Genomic DNA, 22390 nt, shown 5'->3' on the forward strand with positions numbered 1-22390 from the left:
TAACACGTGTTTCTTGTATTCACTGAATCGTGAGAGGCTGGGCGCAGGGACACATTTGGGGCTGGTTAGGCTACCATGTGGCCGCCAGCAAAGCTCCAGCCTCCGGGCGCGAGCAGCCTGGGCTCAAACAGACTCCCTCAGAATTTCTCCAGGAAACCGTCGGGTGGCTGGAGATGGGCGCTCCGTCCAGCAGCGCCCTTCCAATCTGCTGTCCTCTTTGAGAACGTCGCCTTTCCTTCCCGGAAATGAGCCTTAATGCAGCTAAGGTTGCGCCAGAGGCGGCGCCCGGGCGGGAGGCGGGGCAGGAACCGGGGCCCGTAGCGCAGGGGCCGGAGGCGGGGCCGGGGCCGGACTCGGAGAGCTGGCCGCAGCCGCCGGCAGGGCCCGGCTCCGAGCCTCTCCCGGCTGCAGAGCCCGAGCCGGAGCCGGTCTCGGCGTCGGGTCCGGGACAGGGGCTCGAGCTGGGCTGGGCTGCGGGGCAGCGCGCAGGGGCCCCGCCGGAGTCGCAGCCTCTGCCGGCGTCGGAGTCTGAGAACGGAGTGTCCGAGAGGCCCCGCTGCCACACCGACGGCCTGGAGGTGCCGCTCTCCCGGGCCTTCCGGCGGCTGGGATGGGAGGTGGGCTCGCACCCCTGGATCTTCTTTCTGCTGCCCATGGTTTTAACGGCCGTCCTCGGCGCTGGCCTGATTCACCTGCCCAAGGAAGAAGAAGACGTCGAGGAGCAGTACACCCCGATAGGGAGCCCCGCCAAGGCTGAGCGACGCTTCGTGCAGGGACATTTCACCGCCAACGACTCCAATCTCTTCTCCATCGCCAGGAAGAGCACCGGGGTCAATTATGCTTCCATTCTAGTGGTCTCCAACACCAACTCGCTGCTGGAACAAGAAATCTTATCAGAAATTAGTGAAGTGGACGACGCGGTTCAGGCTTTGACTGTGACACAGGCAAACGGAACCCAGATCCTCTACAATGAGGTGTACTCGAAGAACCAGGGCTACTGTGTACCGTTCCACCCACTCTTGTTCGCCTGGAAAACGAACAGTGTCCTCAACCTGAAAAACATCACCTTCCCCATCTACAGCCTAGCCGGCCAAGTCGTGTACCTGGCCAACATCCTTGGAGGAACTGTGTTAGGCAAGAGCATGGGACTGAGCCAGTTACTCCTGGAGGCCAAAGCCATGCGGCTGCAGTACTACCTGAAGACTGGCGAAGGAGAGGACAGCGAACGCAGCAAGGCGTGGCTGATCCACTTCCTGAACCAAGTTGGCAACCTTGAAAAGAGTCTGGCCTTGAAGAAGATCCAGGTACCTAGCGGCTGGGGCTTTACAGGGAGGCCAGGAGAAGGTGGGAGGGATAAGAAGACTTTTCCAACAGCACTCCCTAATTACTTGATGGAGCCCTTGACTTGAAGCTGGGTGTGTTCTGCTGTATTTGGTCCTTAATCCAACTTTCTTAACATAGCGCACTGAAGAATGCCACAAAAGAATCTAAAAGAGTGGATATATGCCTATGTATAACTGATTCACTTTGCTGTACACCTGAAACTAACACATAGTTGTAAATCAACTATACAACAAAATTTTTAAAAAATAAAATAAAAAAGAGAGCTAAGACGTAAAAAAAAAAAAAAAAGCCAGAAATCTTAAATCCTTGGTAACATTTTGCTGAAAAACACAAATTGTACATCCTCAAGGTTGTTCTGTTCAGTACAGACATTGATCTTAAGGTTTAGTTGGTTTTCTGGTCAAATTACTTTGACATTTTTACTTTTAGTTAAAGTCTTTGCTGTTTCTGGGAGCCCCCTAAAATTTGTTTAGAGTTCAGTGGAATAAAAAAAAAATCTATAAGCAAAAGTTCCATGGTTTTGTTGAAAAAGAATGCTGAGCATTTTAAAAGTAAATTATAGCATAGTGCCAGGCACATGTTAGCTGTTCAGTAATTGCTGGGCTGGCCAACCTAATACTCTGAACAAAACTGGTGAAAGTGAGACACCTTCTGGAAAAAGCCTTTGAATACCCAGTCCTTAATGAAATGATATTTGTGCAGTTAAAATAGTAAAAGATAACAACCTAATAAAAATTTAGAAAAGCCAAAATGTCTATAGTTATCAATGATTTTTTTATATAAGATTCAGATTTCATATATTCAGGAGTTTTAAACTTTAGATTTTTGAAATAAACTTTGGAAAGCATGCCAGAGATTTGTGGGAAGAAGCAAATCTTTATTACCTTCTTTATTCTAAAATCATAATCCACATAGTTTGATTCTTTACTGAATTTTAATGTTTCAGTCAATAAGCTATAGTGTTTCAATATCATTTGTAACACACACAATATCGGAATTAAAAGTTACTTATCTGAGTATCTTTTTGTGGCAGATGGTCTACTTTACATCACTTTCTAGACAACTGGAATTTGAGCCAACTTCTATGACAGTGGTCCCCTTGTTTCACTTGGCATACCTTCTAATCATATTATTTGCAATCACATCATGCTACAGGTAAAAGAATTTTATTAGTTTTTTAAACACTAACTTTAAAAAATATTTTATTGTGGTAATATATATGTATATAATGTATACACAATATATGTAACATAAAATGTACCATTTTAAAAACCATTAAAAAACAGTTATTTATTTAATTATTTGTCTATGCCAGGTCTTAGTTGCGGCACATGGGATCTTTATTTGCAGCATGTGGGCTCTTAGTTGTGGCATGCAGGCTCTTAGTTGTGGCATGCGGGATCTAGTTTCCTGACCAGGGATCCAACCTGGGCCCCGTGCACTGGGAGCATGGAGTCTTGACCACTGGACCACCAGGGAAGTCCCTAAAAACCATTTTTAAGTGTACAATTTAGTGGCATTAATTACATTCACACTGTTGTGCAACCATCACAACTATCTCTTTATAAATATGTTCCATCACCCCAAACAGAAACTGTAACCATTAAGCAATAACTCCCCATTGTCTCCCCCAAGTCTTGGTTACTTTTTAATCTACTTTCTGTTTCCATGATTTTGCCTATTGTAGAGATTTCATATAAGTGGAATCATACAGTATTTGTCCTTTTGTGACTGGCTTATTTCACTTAGCATAATGTTTTCAAGGTTTATCCATGTTGTAGCATGAATTCCTTTTTATGGCTGAATAATATTCCATTTTATGTATATACCACATTTTATCTACTTATCTGTTTATGGGCCCTTGGAATATTTCCGTCTTCTGACTATAGTGAATAATGCTGCAATGAACGTTGGTGTACAAATCTCTGTTTGAACTTGTTTTCAATTCTTTTCAGCATATACCTAGGAGTAGAATTAGTGGGTTGTATGATAATTCTCTGGTTAGCTTTTTGAAGAACCACCAAACTATTTTTCACAGAAGCTACACCATTTTATATCCCACCAGCAATGTGTAGGTTTTCCAATTTCTCCACATCCTCACCAACACTTATTTTCTGTTTTATTGATTATAGCCATCCTTGTAGGTATAAAGTGACATCTCATTGTGGTTTTGATTTGCATTTCCCTAGTAACTAATGATGTTAAGTATCTTTTTTATGTGTTTACTGGTCATTTGTATATCTTCTTTGGAGAAATGTCTATTCAGTTCCTTTGCCCTTTTTTTTTTTTTTTGTCTGTGCCACACAGCTTGCAGGATCTTAGTTTCCTGACCAGGGATTGAACTCAGGCCCTTGGCAGTGAGAGCGTGGAGTCCTAACCACTGGACTGCCAGGAAATTCCCACATTTGCCTATTTTTAATGAAATTGTTTGTCCTTTTGTTGTGTTGAGTCCTATTTTTGATGAGTACTTTATATATTTTAGATATTAAATCCTTATCAAGATATATGATTTGCAAATATTTTCTCCCACTCTGTAGATTATCTCTTTACTTTCTTGATAATGTCCTTTAATGCACAAAAGTTTTAATTTTGATGAAATTCAACGTATTTATTTTTCTTTTTGCTACTTGTGTTTTGGTGTTATATCTAAGAATCCATTGACAAGTCCAAGGTCATGCACATTTACCCTGTGTTTCCTTCAAGAGTTTTATGGTTTTAGCTCTGAAATTTAGGTGATTGCAATTTTTAATTCATAGTTGTATGTGATGTGGAGTAGGGGTCCAACTTAATTCTTGTACATGTGGAAATTCAGTTGTCCAAGTACCATTTGTTGAAGAGGCTCTTCTTTCCCAGTTGAATGGACTTGGCATCCTTGTCAAAAAACAATGGGCTGTAGATGTATGGGTTTATTTCCAGATGCTCAGTTCTAGTCCATTGGTCTATATGTCAATCCATATACTAGTACCACTCTGTTTTAATTATTGTAGCTTTTTTATAAGTTTTGAAATCTGGAAATCTCAGCTGTCCATTTTTTTTTCATCTTAAGGTTATTTTGGATATCCAGGGCTCCTTGTGAATTTGAGTGTTGACCTTTCCATTTCTGGAAGAAAACGCCATTGGAATTTTGATAGAGATTGTGTTGAATCTGTAGATTGCTTAGGTGAGATTGTCATTTTGACAATATTAAGTCTTCCTCCCCATGAACTAAGAACGTCTTTCCATTAATTTAGGTCTTCTTTAGTTTTCATCAATGTTTTGTAGTCTTCAGCATACACATCTTTCACTTCTTTGGTTAAATGCATTCCTAAGTATTTCATTATTTAAAACACTAAATGGAGTTACTTCTTTAAGTTCGTTTTGAGATTGTTCATTGTGCATGGATAGAAACCGCTGAATCCTGTGTGTTTATCTTATAACCTGCAGATTTACTGAATTTGTTTACTAACGTTAGTAGTTTTCTTGTGGAGTCTTTGGATTTTTCATATATATAATCATATAATCTGTGCAAAGAGATAGTTACAATTCTTCCTTTCCAATTTGAATTCCTTTTATTTCGATTTCTTGTCTAATTGCTCTGGCTAGCACTTCCAGTACAATATTGAATATCATTGGTGAAAGTGGGCATCCTTATCTTGTTCCTGATCTTAGGTGGAAAGCTTTCCATTTTTCACCATTGAGTATGATGTTAGCTATGCAGTTTTCATTATTGACTTTATAACTTTGAGGAACTTTCCTTCCTTGTTTTCGAGTGTTTTTATCATGAGAAGATATTGGAATTTGTCAAATGCCTTTTCTGCATCTTTTGAGATGATCATGTGGTTTTTATCCTTTGTTCCATTAGTGTGGCGTATTACATTGATTGATTTTCCCATGTTGAACCACTCTTGCATTCCTGGGGTAAATCCCATATGGTCATGATGTATAATCCTTTCAATATGCTATTGAATTGTGTTTGCTAGAATTTTGTTGAGGATTTTTGTATCTATATTTATAAGAAGTATTATCTGTAGCTTTCTTGTGATACCTTTGTGTGGAATTGATATCAATGTAATGATGGCCTCATCATATGAGTTAGGAAGTGTTCCCTTCCTTTCAACTTTTTGGAAGGGTTTGAAAAGGATTGGTATTAATTCTTCTTTACATGTTTGGTAAAATTCACTAGTGAAGCCATCTGGTCCTGGACTTTTTTTGTTGGGAGGTTTTTGATTACTGATTCAATCCTTTTACTTGTTACATGTCTGTTGAAATGTTCTATTTCATCTTGAGTCAGTTTAGGTCTTTGTGTATTTCTAGGAATTTGTGCGTTTTATCTAGGTTATCCAGTTTGTTGGCATAAGTTGTTAATAGTAGTCTCTTATAATCCTTTACATTTCTGTAAGTTCAGTAGTAATGTCCTCACTTTCATATCTGATTTAGTTATTTGTATCTTTTTTATTTTCTCCTTTGTCACTCTAGATAAATGTTTGTCAATTTTGTTGATCTTTTTCAATAACCACTTTTGGTTTTGTTGGTTTTGTCTATTGTTTTTCTATTCTCAATTTCTATTCTCAATTTATCACTGTTCTAGTTTTTATTATTTTCTTCCTTCTGTTAGCTTTGTGTTAGGTTCTCTCTTCTTTTTCTGGTTCCACAAGATGTCTAAATCCACAAAGTGGTTTGAGATCTTTTCTCTTTTTTAATGTAGCTATAAATTTACCTCTGGGCACTGGTGTCACTACATCTCATAAGTTATGGTATTTTGTATGTTTGTTTTCATTTTCCTTATAAATTATCTGCCTAGATGTTTTATCCATTATTGAAAGTGATGTACTGAATTTGCCAACTATTACTGTAGAGCTATATATTTCTCTCTACAATTCTGTTAATATTTGCTTCATATATTTTGGGTCTCTGTTTTGTGGTTAATTTATGTTTATAGTTGTTATATCTTCCTGATTCATTGACCTTTTTATCAATATATAGTGTCCCTCTGTCTCTTTTAACAGTTTTTGAAATAAAGTCCATTTTTGTCTGATATCAGTATAGCCACCCCTGATCTCTTTTGGTTACTATTCATATGGAGTATCTTTTTAAATCCTCTAACTTTCAATCTATTCATGTCTTTGGATATAAAGTGAGTCTCTTGTACACAGCATATAGTTGAATCATGCTGTTTTATCCATTCTGACAATATCTGCCTTTTGATTGGAAAGTTTAATTTATTTAGATTTAAAATAATCGCTGACAAGGAAGGACTTGCTCCTGCTGTTTTGCTGTTTCTATTCTATATATATTATAGCTTATTGTTCTTCATTTCATCCACTTATGCCTTTTTTTTTTTTGGCCATGCTGCACAGCTTGTGGGATGTTTTCTTTAATACTCATCTTTTTCTTTTTTTTAATTTTATTTTTTTTTGCTGCTCCACGGCATGTGGGATCTTCCCGGACGGGGGCACGAACCCGTGTCCTCTGCATAGGCAGGCGGACTCTCAACCACTGCACCACCAGGGAAGCCCAGCTTGTGGGATCTTAATTCTCCGACCAGGGATTGAACCCAGGCCCAGGCAGTGAAAGCTCCAAGTCTTAACCACTGGACCAGTGAATTCCTGATTTATGCCTTCTTTTATGTTTAGTTTCTATTTTTCTAGTGAGCTGTTTTGATTCTTTTTTCATTTCCTTTTGTGATGGTTTTTAGAGACTTTCTTTGTGGTTACCATGGAGATTCATATAACATCTTAAATTTAAAATGATCTATATTAAATTAATACCTACTTAACTTTTAACTATGCTGCTTCTATACATCTCTGTCCTCCCTCCCTTATGTTGTTGTCATAAATTGTATGCACTATAACATAGATTTATAGTTATTTTTATGTCATTGTCTTTTAAATTCTGTAGGAAGTAAAAGGTAGAGTTACAAACCAAAAATACAATAATACTTGTTTTTGTATTTGCCCATGTATTTACCTTTACTGGAGATCTGTATTTCTTCATGACTTCGGTTACTTTTTCTTTTTCCTTCATTTCAATCTGAAGGAGTTCCTTCAGCATTTCTTATAAGACAGGCCTAGTGATAACAAATTCCCTCAGCTCTTCTTTATCTGTAAATGTCTTAATTTCTCCTTCATATTTGAAGGAGAGTTTTCTGGACACTGCCTTGAAGTTGATCGGTTTTTCTTTTAACACTTTCAATATCATCCATTGTCCTTGGCCTCCATGGTTTCTGATGAGAAATCAACCTTGATACTTATTAAGTATCCTTTGTACGTGATCAGTTGCTTCTTTCTTGCTGCTTCCAAGACTGTCTTTGTCTTCATCTTTCAATAGTTTGATTATGTCTCTTGGTGTGGATCATTTTGAGTTTATCCTACTTGGAATTTGTTAAGTTTCTTGGATTTGTAGCTTCATGTCTTCTATCAAATTTGGGAAGTTTTCAGTCATTTTTCTTTAAATAGTCTTTCTGCCTTTTTTCCCCTCTCTTCTTTTTCAGGGACACCCATTATATGTATGTGGGTTTGCTTGCTGGAATCTAACAGGTCAGTGAGGTAGTTTTCACTTCTTACTTCTTTCAGCCTCTCAGACTCAGTAATTTCAATTGACCTATCTTCAAGTTCACTGGTTCTTTATTATGCCTGCTAAATCTGTTATTGAACATCTCTAGTGTTTTGTTTTTTATTTCAGTTGTACTTTTCAGCTCTAGAATTTTAGTTCCTTTTAAGTTTTTTTTCTATCTCTTTATTTAAATGATCACTTTGTTCATACATTATTTTCCTTATATCCTTGTCAGTGCTCACCTTTAGTTCTCTAAGCTTATTTAGGACAGCATTTTATAGTCTTTATCTACTAGGTCCTGTCTCTGTCTTTCCTGTCAATTTATTTTGTTCCTTTGCCTGATCAATACTTTCCTATTTATTTGTTTGCCTTGGGATTTTGTTGTTGTTGTTGTTGTTGAAAACTTGGCATTTGACTATTATAATGTGGTAACTGGAAATCAGATTTCCTACCTCCCCAGGGTTTCCTGATGTTTGTTTGCTTGTTTGTTTAATACTGTAGTAGTTGATCTTCTTAGTGACTTTCCCAAACTATTATTGCAAAGATTGTATTCCTTGTTTATGTTGTCACTGAAGTCCCGTTCCTTAGCTTGTGTTCAGCTAGTGTTTTGACAGAAATTTCCTTGCATTCCAGGAGCTCTCGCAGTCTTTTCAAAATGGTTGTGTGCCTGGACTCTCCTTCAACACTTACCCAGGGTTATGCCATGACTGGGGATTAGCCATAGGTGAAAAGCTTAGTGTCTTAAGTCCTTTTTGAGCATTATATCTTGCCCTGGGTGACTTTCTAAATTCCCCAGTATACACAGGCACTTGTGAATATTCTAAACTCCCAGAGAAATGCTCCCCAGCTTCTGCCTTAGGCAGTCTTTTGTATGTTTGGGCTGTAATCTTTTGCCCTATGCATGTGAAGTTTGTTTATTCAGTTTGTGGTGTTTCCACCTTTCTCAACCTGAGTTTTGTGTTAGACAAAACAGAGGAGTGCCTTGCATCAGTCCTTCAGGTAGTCCCTAGGCAGTTTAGAACTGATATATAAAATATTACGTGAATAAGGTCTGCTCTGCTCCTTCCAGAAATAAGGACATAGTCCCACACTGGTAACATGGGCTGTTGATGCTTTAAGACTGCTGTTGCTTTAAGACTTAGCTTTAAGACTCTTGTCACTTTAAGACTATGGCCAGTTTAACACATCTGCCACTTTATTGTCACTGCCACTTTAAAACTTCTATCCCACCGGAGAGGGAGGTGAAGTAGGGCATATAAACTCACTACAAACTTTCCTACTGTTTTAAAGGCCCCCTGCCTTTTTTTTTTTTTTTCAGCCCTCTGTAAACTTTTGACTGTTTTCCAGAGATCACAGAGTTGGTTCTGACAACTTCTGCTTGTTTTTCTATGTATCGGTTGGGAGGCAAGAAATGGAAAATTCTTACTCTACATTTTTCTGATGTCTAGCAGTAAACTCTTATTTTTTAAACCTAATGACTTAAAACAAATGTTGCCCATTAGCAATAGTATGCAATCAAATGGAATAGTAACAAGAACTTTTGGCTGGTTTTGTTTGTTTCGTATATGTTTATTACCTTACATGTTTGCCAGTTATGATTAGTTGTGTCATTTGGAGGCAGATATGCTGATAGAGCTAAGAAACAAGTCTTTATTTCTATTATAAATTTGAACTAGTACTTTTAACTATACAAAAAAGTAAGCTCTAATTTAATTGACACGGGCATCTCCATTGTTCTGGTGTGGAGTTTACTTTGTTAAGCACTTGTTATCTAGGCATTAGGGTTAGTTTGAGCTCTTATGGCCGGAAAGCTAAAATATGAAAAATATAAGCCAAAAACAAAGTAGAATTTAGATGTAGAAAGAACCTCACAAATAATATTTTTCTAATGATTCTCACATCAGAGTCACAGAGAGAGCCCTAAAACCACATATTCTGAGACCCTGCCCTATTGAATCAAGTATCTGGAGGCTAAGTCTGAAAATCTATATTTCAAAAATTTCTCCAACTTATTCTCATAAGTACATAAGTTTGGGGGAAAATGATATAATTTAACTCTCTAGTTTAAGGTGGAGAAAGATGTGAGGCTCCAATAGGTAAAGGGACGTAACCACACCGGGTGCATCTTTAGAGTCAGTAGGCTAATTTATTACTTTGTTATTCTGGAGAGGAAGATCACATCCCTTAGAAAATAAAGAAATGAAAAAAGAAGGAAGGAAGAAAAAAAGAGGAAGAAGGGAAAGAAGGAAGGGAGGAAGGGAGGGAGGGGGGAAGAAGGAAAGCAAAATTCAGCCGTGTTAAAGTTAGTAGGATAAATAATTTTTTAAATTAGTACGGAATCTATAAGGTACCAAGAACTAGTTTGACAAAAGTCTTCTACTGGATAGTTGGTTCTGAATATACAAAGTTATGTCAATTCTTGCTTATCTGTAGCAAATAATTGTGAATAGTAATGCAGAAAATCTTATATTGAAGGCAATTAGAAAATGACTTACATTTGTCTTTGAAGACTTTTTATGCTTATATAACCAACATATTGGACACACAGGACACATGAGGTGTAAACATAAAGCAACTTTATTTTCATCTCCCTCTGTTCCCTTTAAGTTTTGTAGGTAGAGCAAGTTCTTCCTCTGCCCCATAAAAACTGAGGCAGGCCCTGTGACTTTCATTGTCATTCTTAGGTAAGACAGAGTCCTCCAATCAGAATTAAAATGTCCATGTCCATGTAATAAACAAAAAGTGGTAACTTGATTTGAAGCTGAGGTTTCCCCCTCTCTTAGCTGGAGCACACTGCATGGGAAAGCCTTTTATGGGGAAAAAAGGGCTTCCCTGCCCTCTTCTATCACTTCTTATCTTGCTGTACTAGTTCCTGGGTTGGAACATGCCCAAGGAGAAGAGGAAAGGGAAGAGGAAGATTCTCAAGCCATACATGCTGAGTGATGGTCTAATAGATGCTTTTTCTGGGTTTGAATATACAACTGATTTTCCTGTGAGAGCTTTTGTAAGTTCCTTGACATCTCTCACTCCCAGTTCTCTGTTATCACTGAGAATCTTATCTCTGTTCTGGGTGGGGCCTCCTAGACAGTCCCTAAGATATCCTCATCCTGCCTGTCTCACACACTTATATATGAAAGTTATTCCTTGCCTACATGCATTTACCTCATACAGAACCATTATTCAAACACATTTTGTGGTTCCATATTTACTGTCTTGCAGTGAAGTCATTTAAACAGTAGTAAGACTTTCTCAAAAGGTATACTCCAAATTGAACTTCATTCTATAGTAAGTACTGGTATGTTGAGCTTCCAGACTATTTCAAAATTGTCTGACATTTTGGAAATGACAAAACTTACACCAAATGTGAGATCAATTTCAGAAAAAAATCCAGAGAATCTTTCGGATTCAAATACACTGTAAACTATTCTTTAGTCTTGATAGACATCATTATCTTTCAAGGAAGATGTGGATCCCTCACCAAGCGTATACATAGATTGTATTCTAAGTGGGATGATTTCTAATTTAGCCTCCCCTTAAATGAATAGAAAATTCAGAAAATTGGCCATTTTGCTGCCAGTGATGCCTAACTGCCTGAGCATTGGAATCATATGAAGACATTTTTAGACGCTTGGATTCTGCAGCTTCTCTACAAACCTATAGATCAGAATCTGCAGAGCTGTGTTCCAGGACTGTAGGAATCTAAAGTTCTAAGACTCTCCTAAGTCATTCTGATAAACTGCTTAACCAAGGTCCTTCTTGGGGACTAGAAAATCTGCAAGTGTGTTCACCAAACAGTGCTCTACATTCACATCTTCCCTCCATTGCCTATTGAACATTAAAATAAAGGTCATTTAGAAAAAGTCAACACAGCAACTAGTCAAAGTCAAGTCACTCTAGCCAATAAACTACTTCATTCCCCCATCCTCTGAAAAATTTACACCAACAAAATCCAGAAACCTGAAAGAGGGAATGGGGATAAACATGTCACATGTAGCTTTTATCCTCATTAATCTTTCTGATTTCACAGTTCATCTGTGTTACTTTCTTATCTTAAACTCCTATAAACCAGTATTGTTACTTTAAGAAGTGTTTGTTATAATCAAAGTTTGTCATAACGAAGACATTTACTTTTGCTCTGGAGTGAGACTGTGTGAGTGTGTGTGTGTGTGTTGTGTGTGTGTATTTTTGGGCCCTGAGTTTAACTGACAGCATCAGCAGTTTGAGAAAAAGTGAGATACAGGCACAGTGTAGGTTCTTTTTTTTTTTTTTTTGGTAGTAATAAGAAAGTTTAGCTATTTTAATGTGGTCCTGCCTGAATAAGGTCTTTAGTTATATTCTTGCTGTTTTGGAATCAGTAGCTCCATTGGCTTAGTTGACTCTCCCAGTTTTCAAACCAGACTTAGTTTCTCTCTCCTGCTAAAAATATCTAGAGGCAGGTATCAGTCATTTGTTTTGGAGCAGTTAGCAAATGAGTAAAGTAGAAAACCAGAGGCTGTTGTCAGTATTTTAAAATGTAAAGTCATGAGTATTGGGAGGAAAAGTGTTAAACCCATTCCTTAATTGCTGTGTATGTATTCCCATTTCTGTTGGTCCAACCAAGAAACAGGCATAGCTTGTGTTACTCAAAATGGAGTACATATCACATATTTTTTGCAATTAGTAGCCACTTCTCTAGAGCCCACTTCTCCATCAGAGGAGAGTATGAAAATCTTTTAGAAGGAGGCTTTACTTTTTTTTTTAATTTTTATTTTTTTTAAACAGCAGGTTCTTATTAGTCATCAGTTTTACACACATCAGTGTATACATGTCAGTCCCAATCTCCCAATTCATCACACCACCACCACCACCACCCCACTGCTTTCCCCCCTTGGTGTCCATACGTTTGTTCTCTACATTTGTGTCTCTATTTCTGCCCTGCAAACTGGATCATCTGTACCATTTTTCTAGGTTCCACATATATGCATTAATATACGGTGTTTATTTTTCTCTTTCTGACTTACTTCACTCTGTATGCCAGTCTCTAGGTCCATCCACATCTCTACAAATGACTTGATTTCATTCTTTTTATGGCTGAGTAATATTCCAATGTATATATGTACCACATCTTCTTTATCCATTCATCTGTTGATAGGCATTTAGGTTGCTTCCGTGACCTGGCTATTGTAAATAGTGCTGCAATGAACATTGCGGTGCATGTGTCATTTTGAATTGTAGTTTTCTCTGGGTATATGCCCAGTAGTGGGATTGCTGGATCATATGGTAATTCTATTTTTAGTTTTTTAAGGAACCTCCATACTGTTCTCCATAGTGGCTGTATCAGTTTACATTCCCACCAACAGTGCAAGAGGGTTCCCTTTTCTCCACACCCTCTCCAACATATGTTGTTTGTAGATTTTTTGATGACGCCCATTCTAACTGGTGTGAGGTGATACCTCATTGTAGTTTTGAGTTGTATTTCTCTAATAATTAGTGATGTTGAGCAGCTTTTCATGTGCCTCTTGGCCATCTGTATGTCTTCTTGGGAGAAATGTCTATTTAGGTCTTCTGCCCATTTTTGGATTGGGTGGTTTGTTTCTTTAGTATCGAGCTGCATGAGCTGTTTATATATTTTGGAGATTAATCCTTCGTCCGTTGATTCGTTTGTGAATATTTTCTCCCATTCTGAGGGTTGTCTTTTCGTCTTCTTTATGGTTTCCTTTGCTGCGCAAAAGCTTTTAAGTTTCATTAGGTCCCATTTGTTTACTCTTGTTTTTATTTCCATTTCTCTAGGAGGTGGGTCAAAAAGGATCTTGCTTTGATTTATGTCATAGAGTGTTCTGCCTTTGTTTTCCTCTAAGAGTTTGATAGTGTCTGGCCTTACATCTAGGTCTTTAATCCATTTTGAGCTTATTTTTGTGTGTGGTGTTAGGGAGTGATCTAATCTCATACTTTTAAATGTACCTGTCCAGTTTTCCCATTACCACTTATTGAAGAGGCGGTCCTTTCTCCACTGTATATTCTTGCCTCCTTTATCAAAGATAAGGTGACCATATGTGCGTGGGTTTATCTCTGGGCTTTCTATCCTGTTCCACTGATCTATCTTTCTGTTTTTGTGCCAGTACCATATTGTCTTGATGACTGTAGCTTTGTAGTATAGTCTGAAGTCTGAGAGCCTGATACCTCCAGCCTCGTTTTTTTCCCTCAAGATTGCTTTGGCTATTTGGGGTCTTTTGTGTCTCCATACAAATTTTAAGATTTTTTGTTCTAGTTCTGTAAAAATTGCCATTGGTAATTTGATAGGGATTGCATTGAATCTGTAGATCGCTTTGGGTAGTAGAGTCATTTTCAGTGTATTGATTCTTCCAATCCAAGAACATGGCATATCTCTCCGTCTGTTTGTTTTATCTTTAATTTCTTTATCAGTGTCTTATAGTTTTCTGCATACCAGTCTTTTGTCTCCCTAGGTAGGTTTATTCCTAGGTATTTTATTCTTTTTGTTGCATTGGTAAATGGGAGTGTTTCCTTAATTTCTCTTTCAGATTTTTCATCATTAGTGTATAGGAATGCAATAGATTTCTGTGCATTAATTTTGTATCCTGCAACTTTACCAAATTCATTGCTTAGCTCTAGTAATTTTCTGGTGGCATCTTTAGGATTCTCTATGTATAGTATAATGTCATCTGCAAACAGTGAGAGTTTTACTTCTTCTTTTCCAATTTGTATTCCTTTTATTTCTTTTTCTTCTTTGATTGCTGTGGCTAGGACAAAACTATGTTGAATAATAGTGGTGAGAGTGGACATCCTTATCTTGCTCCTGATCTTAGAGGAAATGCTTTCAGTTTTTCACCATTGAGAATGATGTTTGCTGTGGCCTTTATTATGTTGAGGTAGGTTCCCTCTATGCCAACTTTCTGGAGAGTTTTTATCATAAATGGGTGTTGGATTTTGTCAAAAGATTTTTCTGCATCTATTGAGATGATCATATGATTTTTCTTCTTCAATTTGTTAATATGGTGTATCACATTGATTGATTTGCATATATTGAAGAATCCTTGCATCCCTGGGATAAATCCCACTTGATCATGGTGTATGCTCCTTTTAATGTGTTGTTGGATTCTGTTTGCGAGTATTTTGTTGAGGATTTTTGCATCTATATTCATGAGTGATATTGGCCTGTAATTTTCTTTTTTTGTAGTATCTTTGTCTGGTTTTGGTATCAGGGTGATGGTGGCCTCATAGAATGAGTTTGGGAGTGTTCCTTCCTCTGCAATTTTTTGGAAGAGTTTGAGAAGGATGGGTGTTAGCTCTTCTCTAAATGTTTGATACAATTCACCTGTAAAGCCATCTGGTCCTGTACTTTTGTTTGTTGGAAGATTTTTTTTTTTTTTTTTTTTTTTTGCAGTACACGGACCTCTCACTGTTGTGGCCTCTCCCGTTGTGGAGCACAGGCTCCGGACACGCAGGCTCAGCGGCCATGGCTCACGGGCCCAGCTGCTCCGTGGCATGTGGGATCTTCCTAGACCGGGGCACGAACCCATGTCCCCTGCATCGGCAGGCGGACTCTCAACCGCTGCGCCACCAGGGAAGCCCCTGTTGGAAGGTTTTTAATCACAGTTTCAATTTCATTACTTGTGATTGGTCTGTTCATATTTTCTATTTGTTCCTGGTTCAGTCTTGGAAGGTTATACCTTTCTAAGAATTTGTCCATTTCTTCCAGGTTGTCCATTTTATTGACATAGAGTTGCTTGTAGTAGTCTCTTAGGATGCTTTGTATTTCTGCAGTGTCTGTTGTAACTTCTCCTTTTTCATTTCTAATTTTATTGATTTGAGTCCTCTCCCTCTTTTTCTTGATGAGTCTGGCTAATGGTTTATCAATTTTATTTACCTTCTCAAAGAACCAGCTTTTAGTTTTATTGATCCTTGCTATTGTTTTCTTTGTTTCTATTTCATTTATTTCTGCTCTGATCTTTATGATTTCTTTCCTTCTGCTAACTTTGGGTTTTGTTTGTTCTTCTTTCTCTAGTTCCTTTATGTGTAAGGTTAGATTATTTGAGATTTTTCTTATTTCTTGAGGTAGGCTTATATAGGTATAAACTTCCCTCTTAGAACTGCTTTTGCTGTATCCCATAGCTTTTGGATTGTCATGTTTTCATTGTCATTTGTGTCTAGGTATTTTTTGATTTCTTCAGTGATCTCTTGGTTATTTAGTAACATAGTGTTTAGCCTCCATGCATTTGTGTTTTTTACATTTTTCCCCTGTAATTCATTTCTAATCTCATAGCATTGTGGTCAGAAAAGATGCTTGATATGATTTCAGTTTTCTTAAATTTACTGAGGCTTGATTTGTGACCCAAGATGTGATCTATCCTGGAGAGTGTTCTGTGCACACTTGAGAAGAAAGTGTAATCTGATGTTTTTGGATGGAATGTCCTATAAATATCAATTAAATCTATCTGGTCTGTTGTGTCATTTAAAGCTTGTGTTTCCTTATTAATTTTCATCTTGGATGATCTGTCCATTGGTGTAAGTGAGGTGTTAAAGTCCCCCACTATTATTGTGTTAGTGTCGATATCTTCTTTTAGAGCTGTTAACAGGTGCCTTATGTATTGAGGTGCTCCTATGTTGGGTGCATATATATTTATAATTGTTATATCTTCTTCTTGGATTGATCCCTTGATCATTATGTAGTGTCCTTCCTTGTCTCTTGTAACAGTCTTTATTTTAAAGTCTATTTTATCTGATATGCATATTGCTACTCCAGCTTTCTTTTGATTTCCATTTGCATGGACTATCTTTTTCCATCCCCTCACTTTCAGTCTGTATGTGTCCCTAGGTCTGAAGTGGGTCTCTTGTCGACAGCATGTATATGGGTCTTGTTTTTGTATCCATTCAGCCAGTCTGTGTCTTTTGGTTGGAGCATTTAATCCATTGACGTTTAAGGTAATTATCGATACGTATATTCCTATTAACATTTTCTTAATTGTTTTGGGTTTGTTATTGTAGGTCTTTTCCTTCTCTTGTGTTTCCTGCCTAGAGAAGTTCCTTTAGCATTTGTTATAAAGCTGGTTTGGTGGTGCTGAATTCTTTTAACTTTTGCTTGTGTGTAAAGGTTTTAATTTTCCATCGAATCTGAATGAGATCCTTGCTGGGTAGAGTCATCTTGGCTGTAGATTCTTCCCTTTCATCACTTTAAGTATATCATGCCACTCCATTCTGGCTTGTAGAGTTTCTGCTGAGAAATCAGCTGTTAACCTTATGGGAGTTCCCTTGTATATTATTTGTCATTTTTCCCTTGCTGCCTTCAATAATTTTTCTTTGTCTTTAATTTTTGCCAGTTTGATTAGTATGTGTCTCACAGTGTTTCTCCTTGGGTTTATCCTGTATGGGACTTGCTGCACTTCCTGGACTTGGGTGGTATTTCATTTCCCATGTTAGGGAAGTTTTCGAGTATAATCCCTTCAAATATTTTCTTGAGTCGTTTCTCTCTCTCTTCTCCTTCTGGGACCCTTATAATGCGAATGTTGTTGCGTTTAATGTTTTCCCAAAGGTCTCTTAAGCTGTCTTCATTTCTTTTCATTCTTTTTTCTTTATTCTGTTTCACAGCAGTGAATTCCACCATTCTGTCTTCCAGGTCACTTATCCGTTCTTCTGCCTCAGTTATTCTGCTATTGATTCCTTCTGGTGTAGTTTTCATTTCAGTTATTGTATTGTTCATCTCTGTTTGTTTGTTGTTTAATTATTCTAGGTCTTTGTTAAACATTTCTTGCATCTTCTTGATGTTTGCCTCCGTTGTTTTTCCAAGGTCCTGGATCATCTTCACTATCATTATTCTGAATTCTTTTTCTGGAAGGTTGCCTACCCCCACTTCATTTAGTTGTTTTTCTGGGGTTTTATCTTGTTCCTTCATCTGGTACATAGCCCTCTGCCTTTTCATCTTGTCTATCTTTCTGTGAATGTGGTTTTTGTTCCACAGGCTGTAGTTCTTTTTGCTTCTAGAAGGAGGCTTTCATACTTTTTGTTAGCCAGATACATATTGAACCAGCTTTGAAATACAGGAGCTATTTAGGATCATGTTTAGGGCTAACTGGAGTCACAGGTGGGTGAGAAGACAACTGGATATAGGTACTTCCATTTGCTGTTGCGTTCCATTCACACTCCTTTGAAGATCAGAGTGGAATTAACCATCTGCAGTGTTTTAGTATATCTTTGTGGTCCTGAAATGCCAGTCAGTGGATTTGTGCTTGGCTAGATGTGTAAGAATCAACCAGTATAGTTTGATAAAAGTACAGGTTCCCAAATTTTCTGTCTCCAAACTCCCTTTTTTTTTTCAGCTGGTCTGGGCTAGTGCCTGGAAATTAAACTTCTCCAGCAGACAGGTATGAGAATTATTGCCCAAGAGGGCTCTGTATAGGTGTCCAATTCAAGAATGTTATGAATTGCTGGAATTTCAGTATGGAAGCTACCACTACAAGTTCCATGATTTTTCCCTCCAAATTTACAGGTGTGACTGTATACGAAACAAAATGTGGGTTGCAGCCTTTGGAGTGATTTCTGCTGCCTTGGCAGTGGTGAGTGGCTTTGGCCTGATGTTGTACATTGGGGTGCCATTTGTGATCATAGTTGCAAATTCACCATTTCTTATTCTAGGTGAGGCTGCACATTGTGTATGTGGGGGTGTGGGGTGGATAATGCAAGGGGATTGTGTAGATTAAGCAGAATAAGTATATTTAGGTGGCTCTACAGGTCCAAAATGGGGTATCAGGAAAGAAGAAAATCAGGTGGAATTCTGAGTCTTTAGAGTTAGAAAAATCTAGTACCCCAAATGGAAAAACACAGACCAGGGACATGAACAGGCAGTACACACACACACATACACACACACACACACACACACACACACACACACACACACACACACACACAAAATCCAAAATACTAGTCACTGAAAAAAATACCAAAATGGGGTATCAGGAAAGAAGAAAATCAGGTGGAATTCTGAGTCTTTAGAGTTAGAAAAATCTAGTACCCCAAATGGAAAAACACAGACCAGGGACATGAACAGGCAGTACACACACACACATACACACACACACACACACACACACACACACACACACACACACACACACAAAATCCAAAATACTAGTCACTGAAAATATAAGAAAAAATATTTGACCTTTCAGTAAATCAAGGGATACAAGTTAAAACAAAAGTGAGACACCTTTGTTTTCTTTTCTTATTAATGAATATTAGCAAGATTAAAGGTTTGGGGAATGTTGTATGCAAATGAACACTCATGTTCTGCTGGGGGAAGTTTGTAAATTGGTGCACTTTTAAAATACAACTTTGCAACAGATCAAAAGAGTTAAAAATTTAAAAGGGAATACCTTTGACCTGCCAACTCCACTTCTAGGAGTTTGTCCTAATTATTGGACAAGTGCTCACAAAGTAGAACGTGTATTTCATTTCAGTGTGATTTAGAATAGGAAAAAACAAGAACAACCTAATCCCATATCGACATGGGATCGGTCCACTCAAACATAGCATATTAAAGTTTTGGAATCCTATTCACTCTTTAAAAAGAGGTAGATATAAAGTGTTAAATGAAAAATGCTAGCTATGAAACAAGATGTTTAAAATAGATATACAAATATATGTGTATATTTGTATAGAGCAAATTCTGGATGGCTATACTTAAAATATTAGCAAGGATTATCCCCGAAGGGTGGAATTACAGTTGTTTAAATTTTTTCTTTACATTTTCCTGTACTTTCAGGATTTATTTTACAATAAGCATGAGAAGATAAATATGTTTATATTTTGGAAAGTAGGCAACTTGGAAGAAATAATATTTGATTTCTTAGGGGAGACAGTGGAGGAAACCTTCCTAGTACACACTCACACTTAAAATATAAGAAAGCTCTCAGTGTTCCCACAGTCATACATAACTATAGTTAAAATCTATGCAACCGATTTAATATAAAGCATCTTCATACTGTCTGTGTATACATTGAAGTATGAGTGTAGGGGTGTGTGTGTGTATGAGTGTGTGTGTGTGGGGGTTGTGATTTCAGTAACTCAAGAAATATACGAGGACAATTTTTGAACAAGGTTCTATAAAGAAAAAACTGGTTTTTAAATACCTAATAAATATCAATGAGTTTATTCGTCGTCCTTAGTACCTCTGATTCTTCCCTTTTGTTCAGCTGAATACAACTGAAATCCACAAAGCTGGCAGCAGGGGGAGTGTCGGGATGCAGTTTATGACACACTACGTAAACCTGTGTCAGTGTAGGCCCTCGTACCGCATGTTAGTTCCAAGTACTGATTTTGTATCAATGTACACAGAAACAGAGGTGTACATGAATGAAAGCAGTAGAAAGCTTGAGGCAGACGAAATTTGTCTGCAACATGCTCATGCTGTCCTTTGTAATCCTATTTCTTCTCTGTGGTCCTCCTCTCCTAGCCTTCATTGATGGTTTCAAAGTCCTCAGATGTTCTCCTGTCCTCTTTATTCCAAACCAATCAGGAAACGTCATTGTGGAAAAGACTGATTACCTTAGTAGGCATTTAATATGTAAAGGATTCTTAATATTTACTTTGGTGCATATTTCTGATCTCAAGAGAGCCTGCATTTTATTGTGATAATGCCTTAACCTGGGCAAGTGAAGTTTGAATGATAGCCTTCTGGGTATCAAAAACAGACTAGCAGGAAAACTGCATTTGTGTGTGTGTGTGTGTGTGTGTGTGTGTGTGTGTGTGTGTGTGTCTATAAACTATGGGGTGCCTCTACAATCAGCACATTGATAGCTAGATGCTAACTGTAGAACAGATAAATCCAGCTCATATTTTAAGCAACAGTATGTTGGCTCAACATTACTGCACTAGAATAAAATGGTTTATGGGAGAAAATGGTCTCTCAAGTATTCTAATGGAGTCAAGGATACATTGCTAATCCCACTTCACCTAACACCGAGCAGCCAGGTTTCCTGACTCATCATTGAAACACCCTAAATGATGACTAGGAGTAGAGTATACTGTGCTCTGTGCAAATAGGAGTACGTGCAAAGCACAGAGCTACTACAGAGCAAGGAGCGATAAGTTCTGCTGTGGATTCAGAGGCAACCAGAGAAAGGATCACAGAAAGAAGTATCAAAACACAGATTGAGGAAGATAAATAAGACCTTAAGAGATGGACAAAGAAATGGTGTGAACTGATCTGTTTAATGTTTAATGGATGTTCATATGTATGAAGATTCTGTTTCTTTTTTTAACAGGCGTTGGGGTCGATGACATGTTTATCATGATTTCTGCCTGGCAGAAGACCAACCTCATGGATAGCATAAAAGAACGGATGTCCAATGTCTATTCAAAAGTGGCAGTGTCCATTACAATCACCACCATCACCAACATCCTGGCCTTCTATACAGGAATTATGACCTCTTTCAGGTCCGTACAGTACTTCTGCATCTATACAGGAACAACCCTTCTCTTTTGTTATTTTTATAACATCACCTGTTTTGGAGCATTTATGGCCCTGGATGGTAATAGAGAAGTAGTTTGTCTATGCTGGTTGAAGAAACCAGAAACTCCTGACCAAAAATGTTCCTCGTTAAAAAAGCCCTGCGGCCTCCCATGTAATTCTCTCCGAGACAAACATAAAGCTGATATCCGCCCAATGAATTTGTTCTTTAGAGACTATTTTGGTCCTTTTCTCACAAGCACTGAGTCCAAGTTTTTGTAGTGCTTGTATACATTTTGTACATCATAAGTAGTATATATGGGTGTTTCCAAGTGCAGAAAGGTTTAGACCTCTGAAATTTGGCAAGTGATGACTCCTACATCACACCGTATTTTAATGTAGAAGAAGAACATTTTTCAACTTATGGTCCCAGGGTTATGCTTATTGTTACTGAAGCTCTTGACTGTTGGGAAGGAGATGCTAGGCAAAAATTGGAAAAATGTCTTGTAGATTTTGAAAACAGTGACTATGTAGATTAAAATCTTACAGAGTTTTGATTACGAGAATATGTGAAATATATGGAAAACCACCATCACGATGTAAATGATAACTTTTGTAAAAAATATTCCCAATTTTGTAATAGATTCTCCACTTTTTATGTATGATATTAACATTACATCATCACAGGAAATCATCTGTTCCCGGGCCTTCATTCAGACCATGGGTGTTTCTTCTTCAACCAATAAGAAGCTGATGTTACTCCAGTTCCGAGACATGGCCGAAAAGTGTGAAATTCCCCTAATGGTGTATAACCAGGCGTTCATATATTTTGATCAGTATTCTGCAATAGTAGAAAACACTGTTTGAAATGTAATTGTTGCCTCAACACCCATGTTCATTGTTTCCTTACTGTTAATCCCTCACCTGCTGTGTTCTTTGTGGGTAACTTTTGCTATCGCTTCTGTGATTTTGGGAGTAACGGGTTTCATGGCATTCTGGAACATCAATCTTGATTCCATATCCATGATTAATCTTGTCATTTGTATAGGGTTTTCTTTTGATTTTTCTGCCCAC

At 37.8% G+C, this 22390-nt stretch overlaps 1 protein-coding gene across 1 annotated transcript; it reads left to right on the plus strand.

Annotated features, from left to right (window-relative positions):
* Positions 1-245: 245 nt before the first annotated feature.
* On the plus strand, positions 246-21892 carry LOC132527670 (patched domain-containing protein 3). The gene is made up of 4 exons (XM_060163595.1): positions 246-1304; positions 2378-2499; positions 18356-18501; positions 21132-21892. The coding sequence occupies exons 1-4, from the start codon at positions 246-248 to the stop codon at positions 21596-21598; spliced, it is 1794 nt and encodes a 597-aa protein (XP_060019578.1). The 3' UTR covers positions 21599-21892.
* Positions 21893-22390: the final 498 nt, after the last annotated feature.

Source organism: Lagenorhynchus albirostris, chromosome 1, assembly GCF_949774975.1.
Source record: "Lagenorhynchus albirostris chromosome 1, mLagAlb1.1, whole genome shotgun sequence".
Classification (NCBI taxonomy): Eukaryota; Metazoa; Chordata; class Mammalia; order Artiodactyla; family Delphinidae; genus Lagenorhynchus; species Lagenorhynchus albirostris.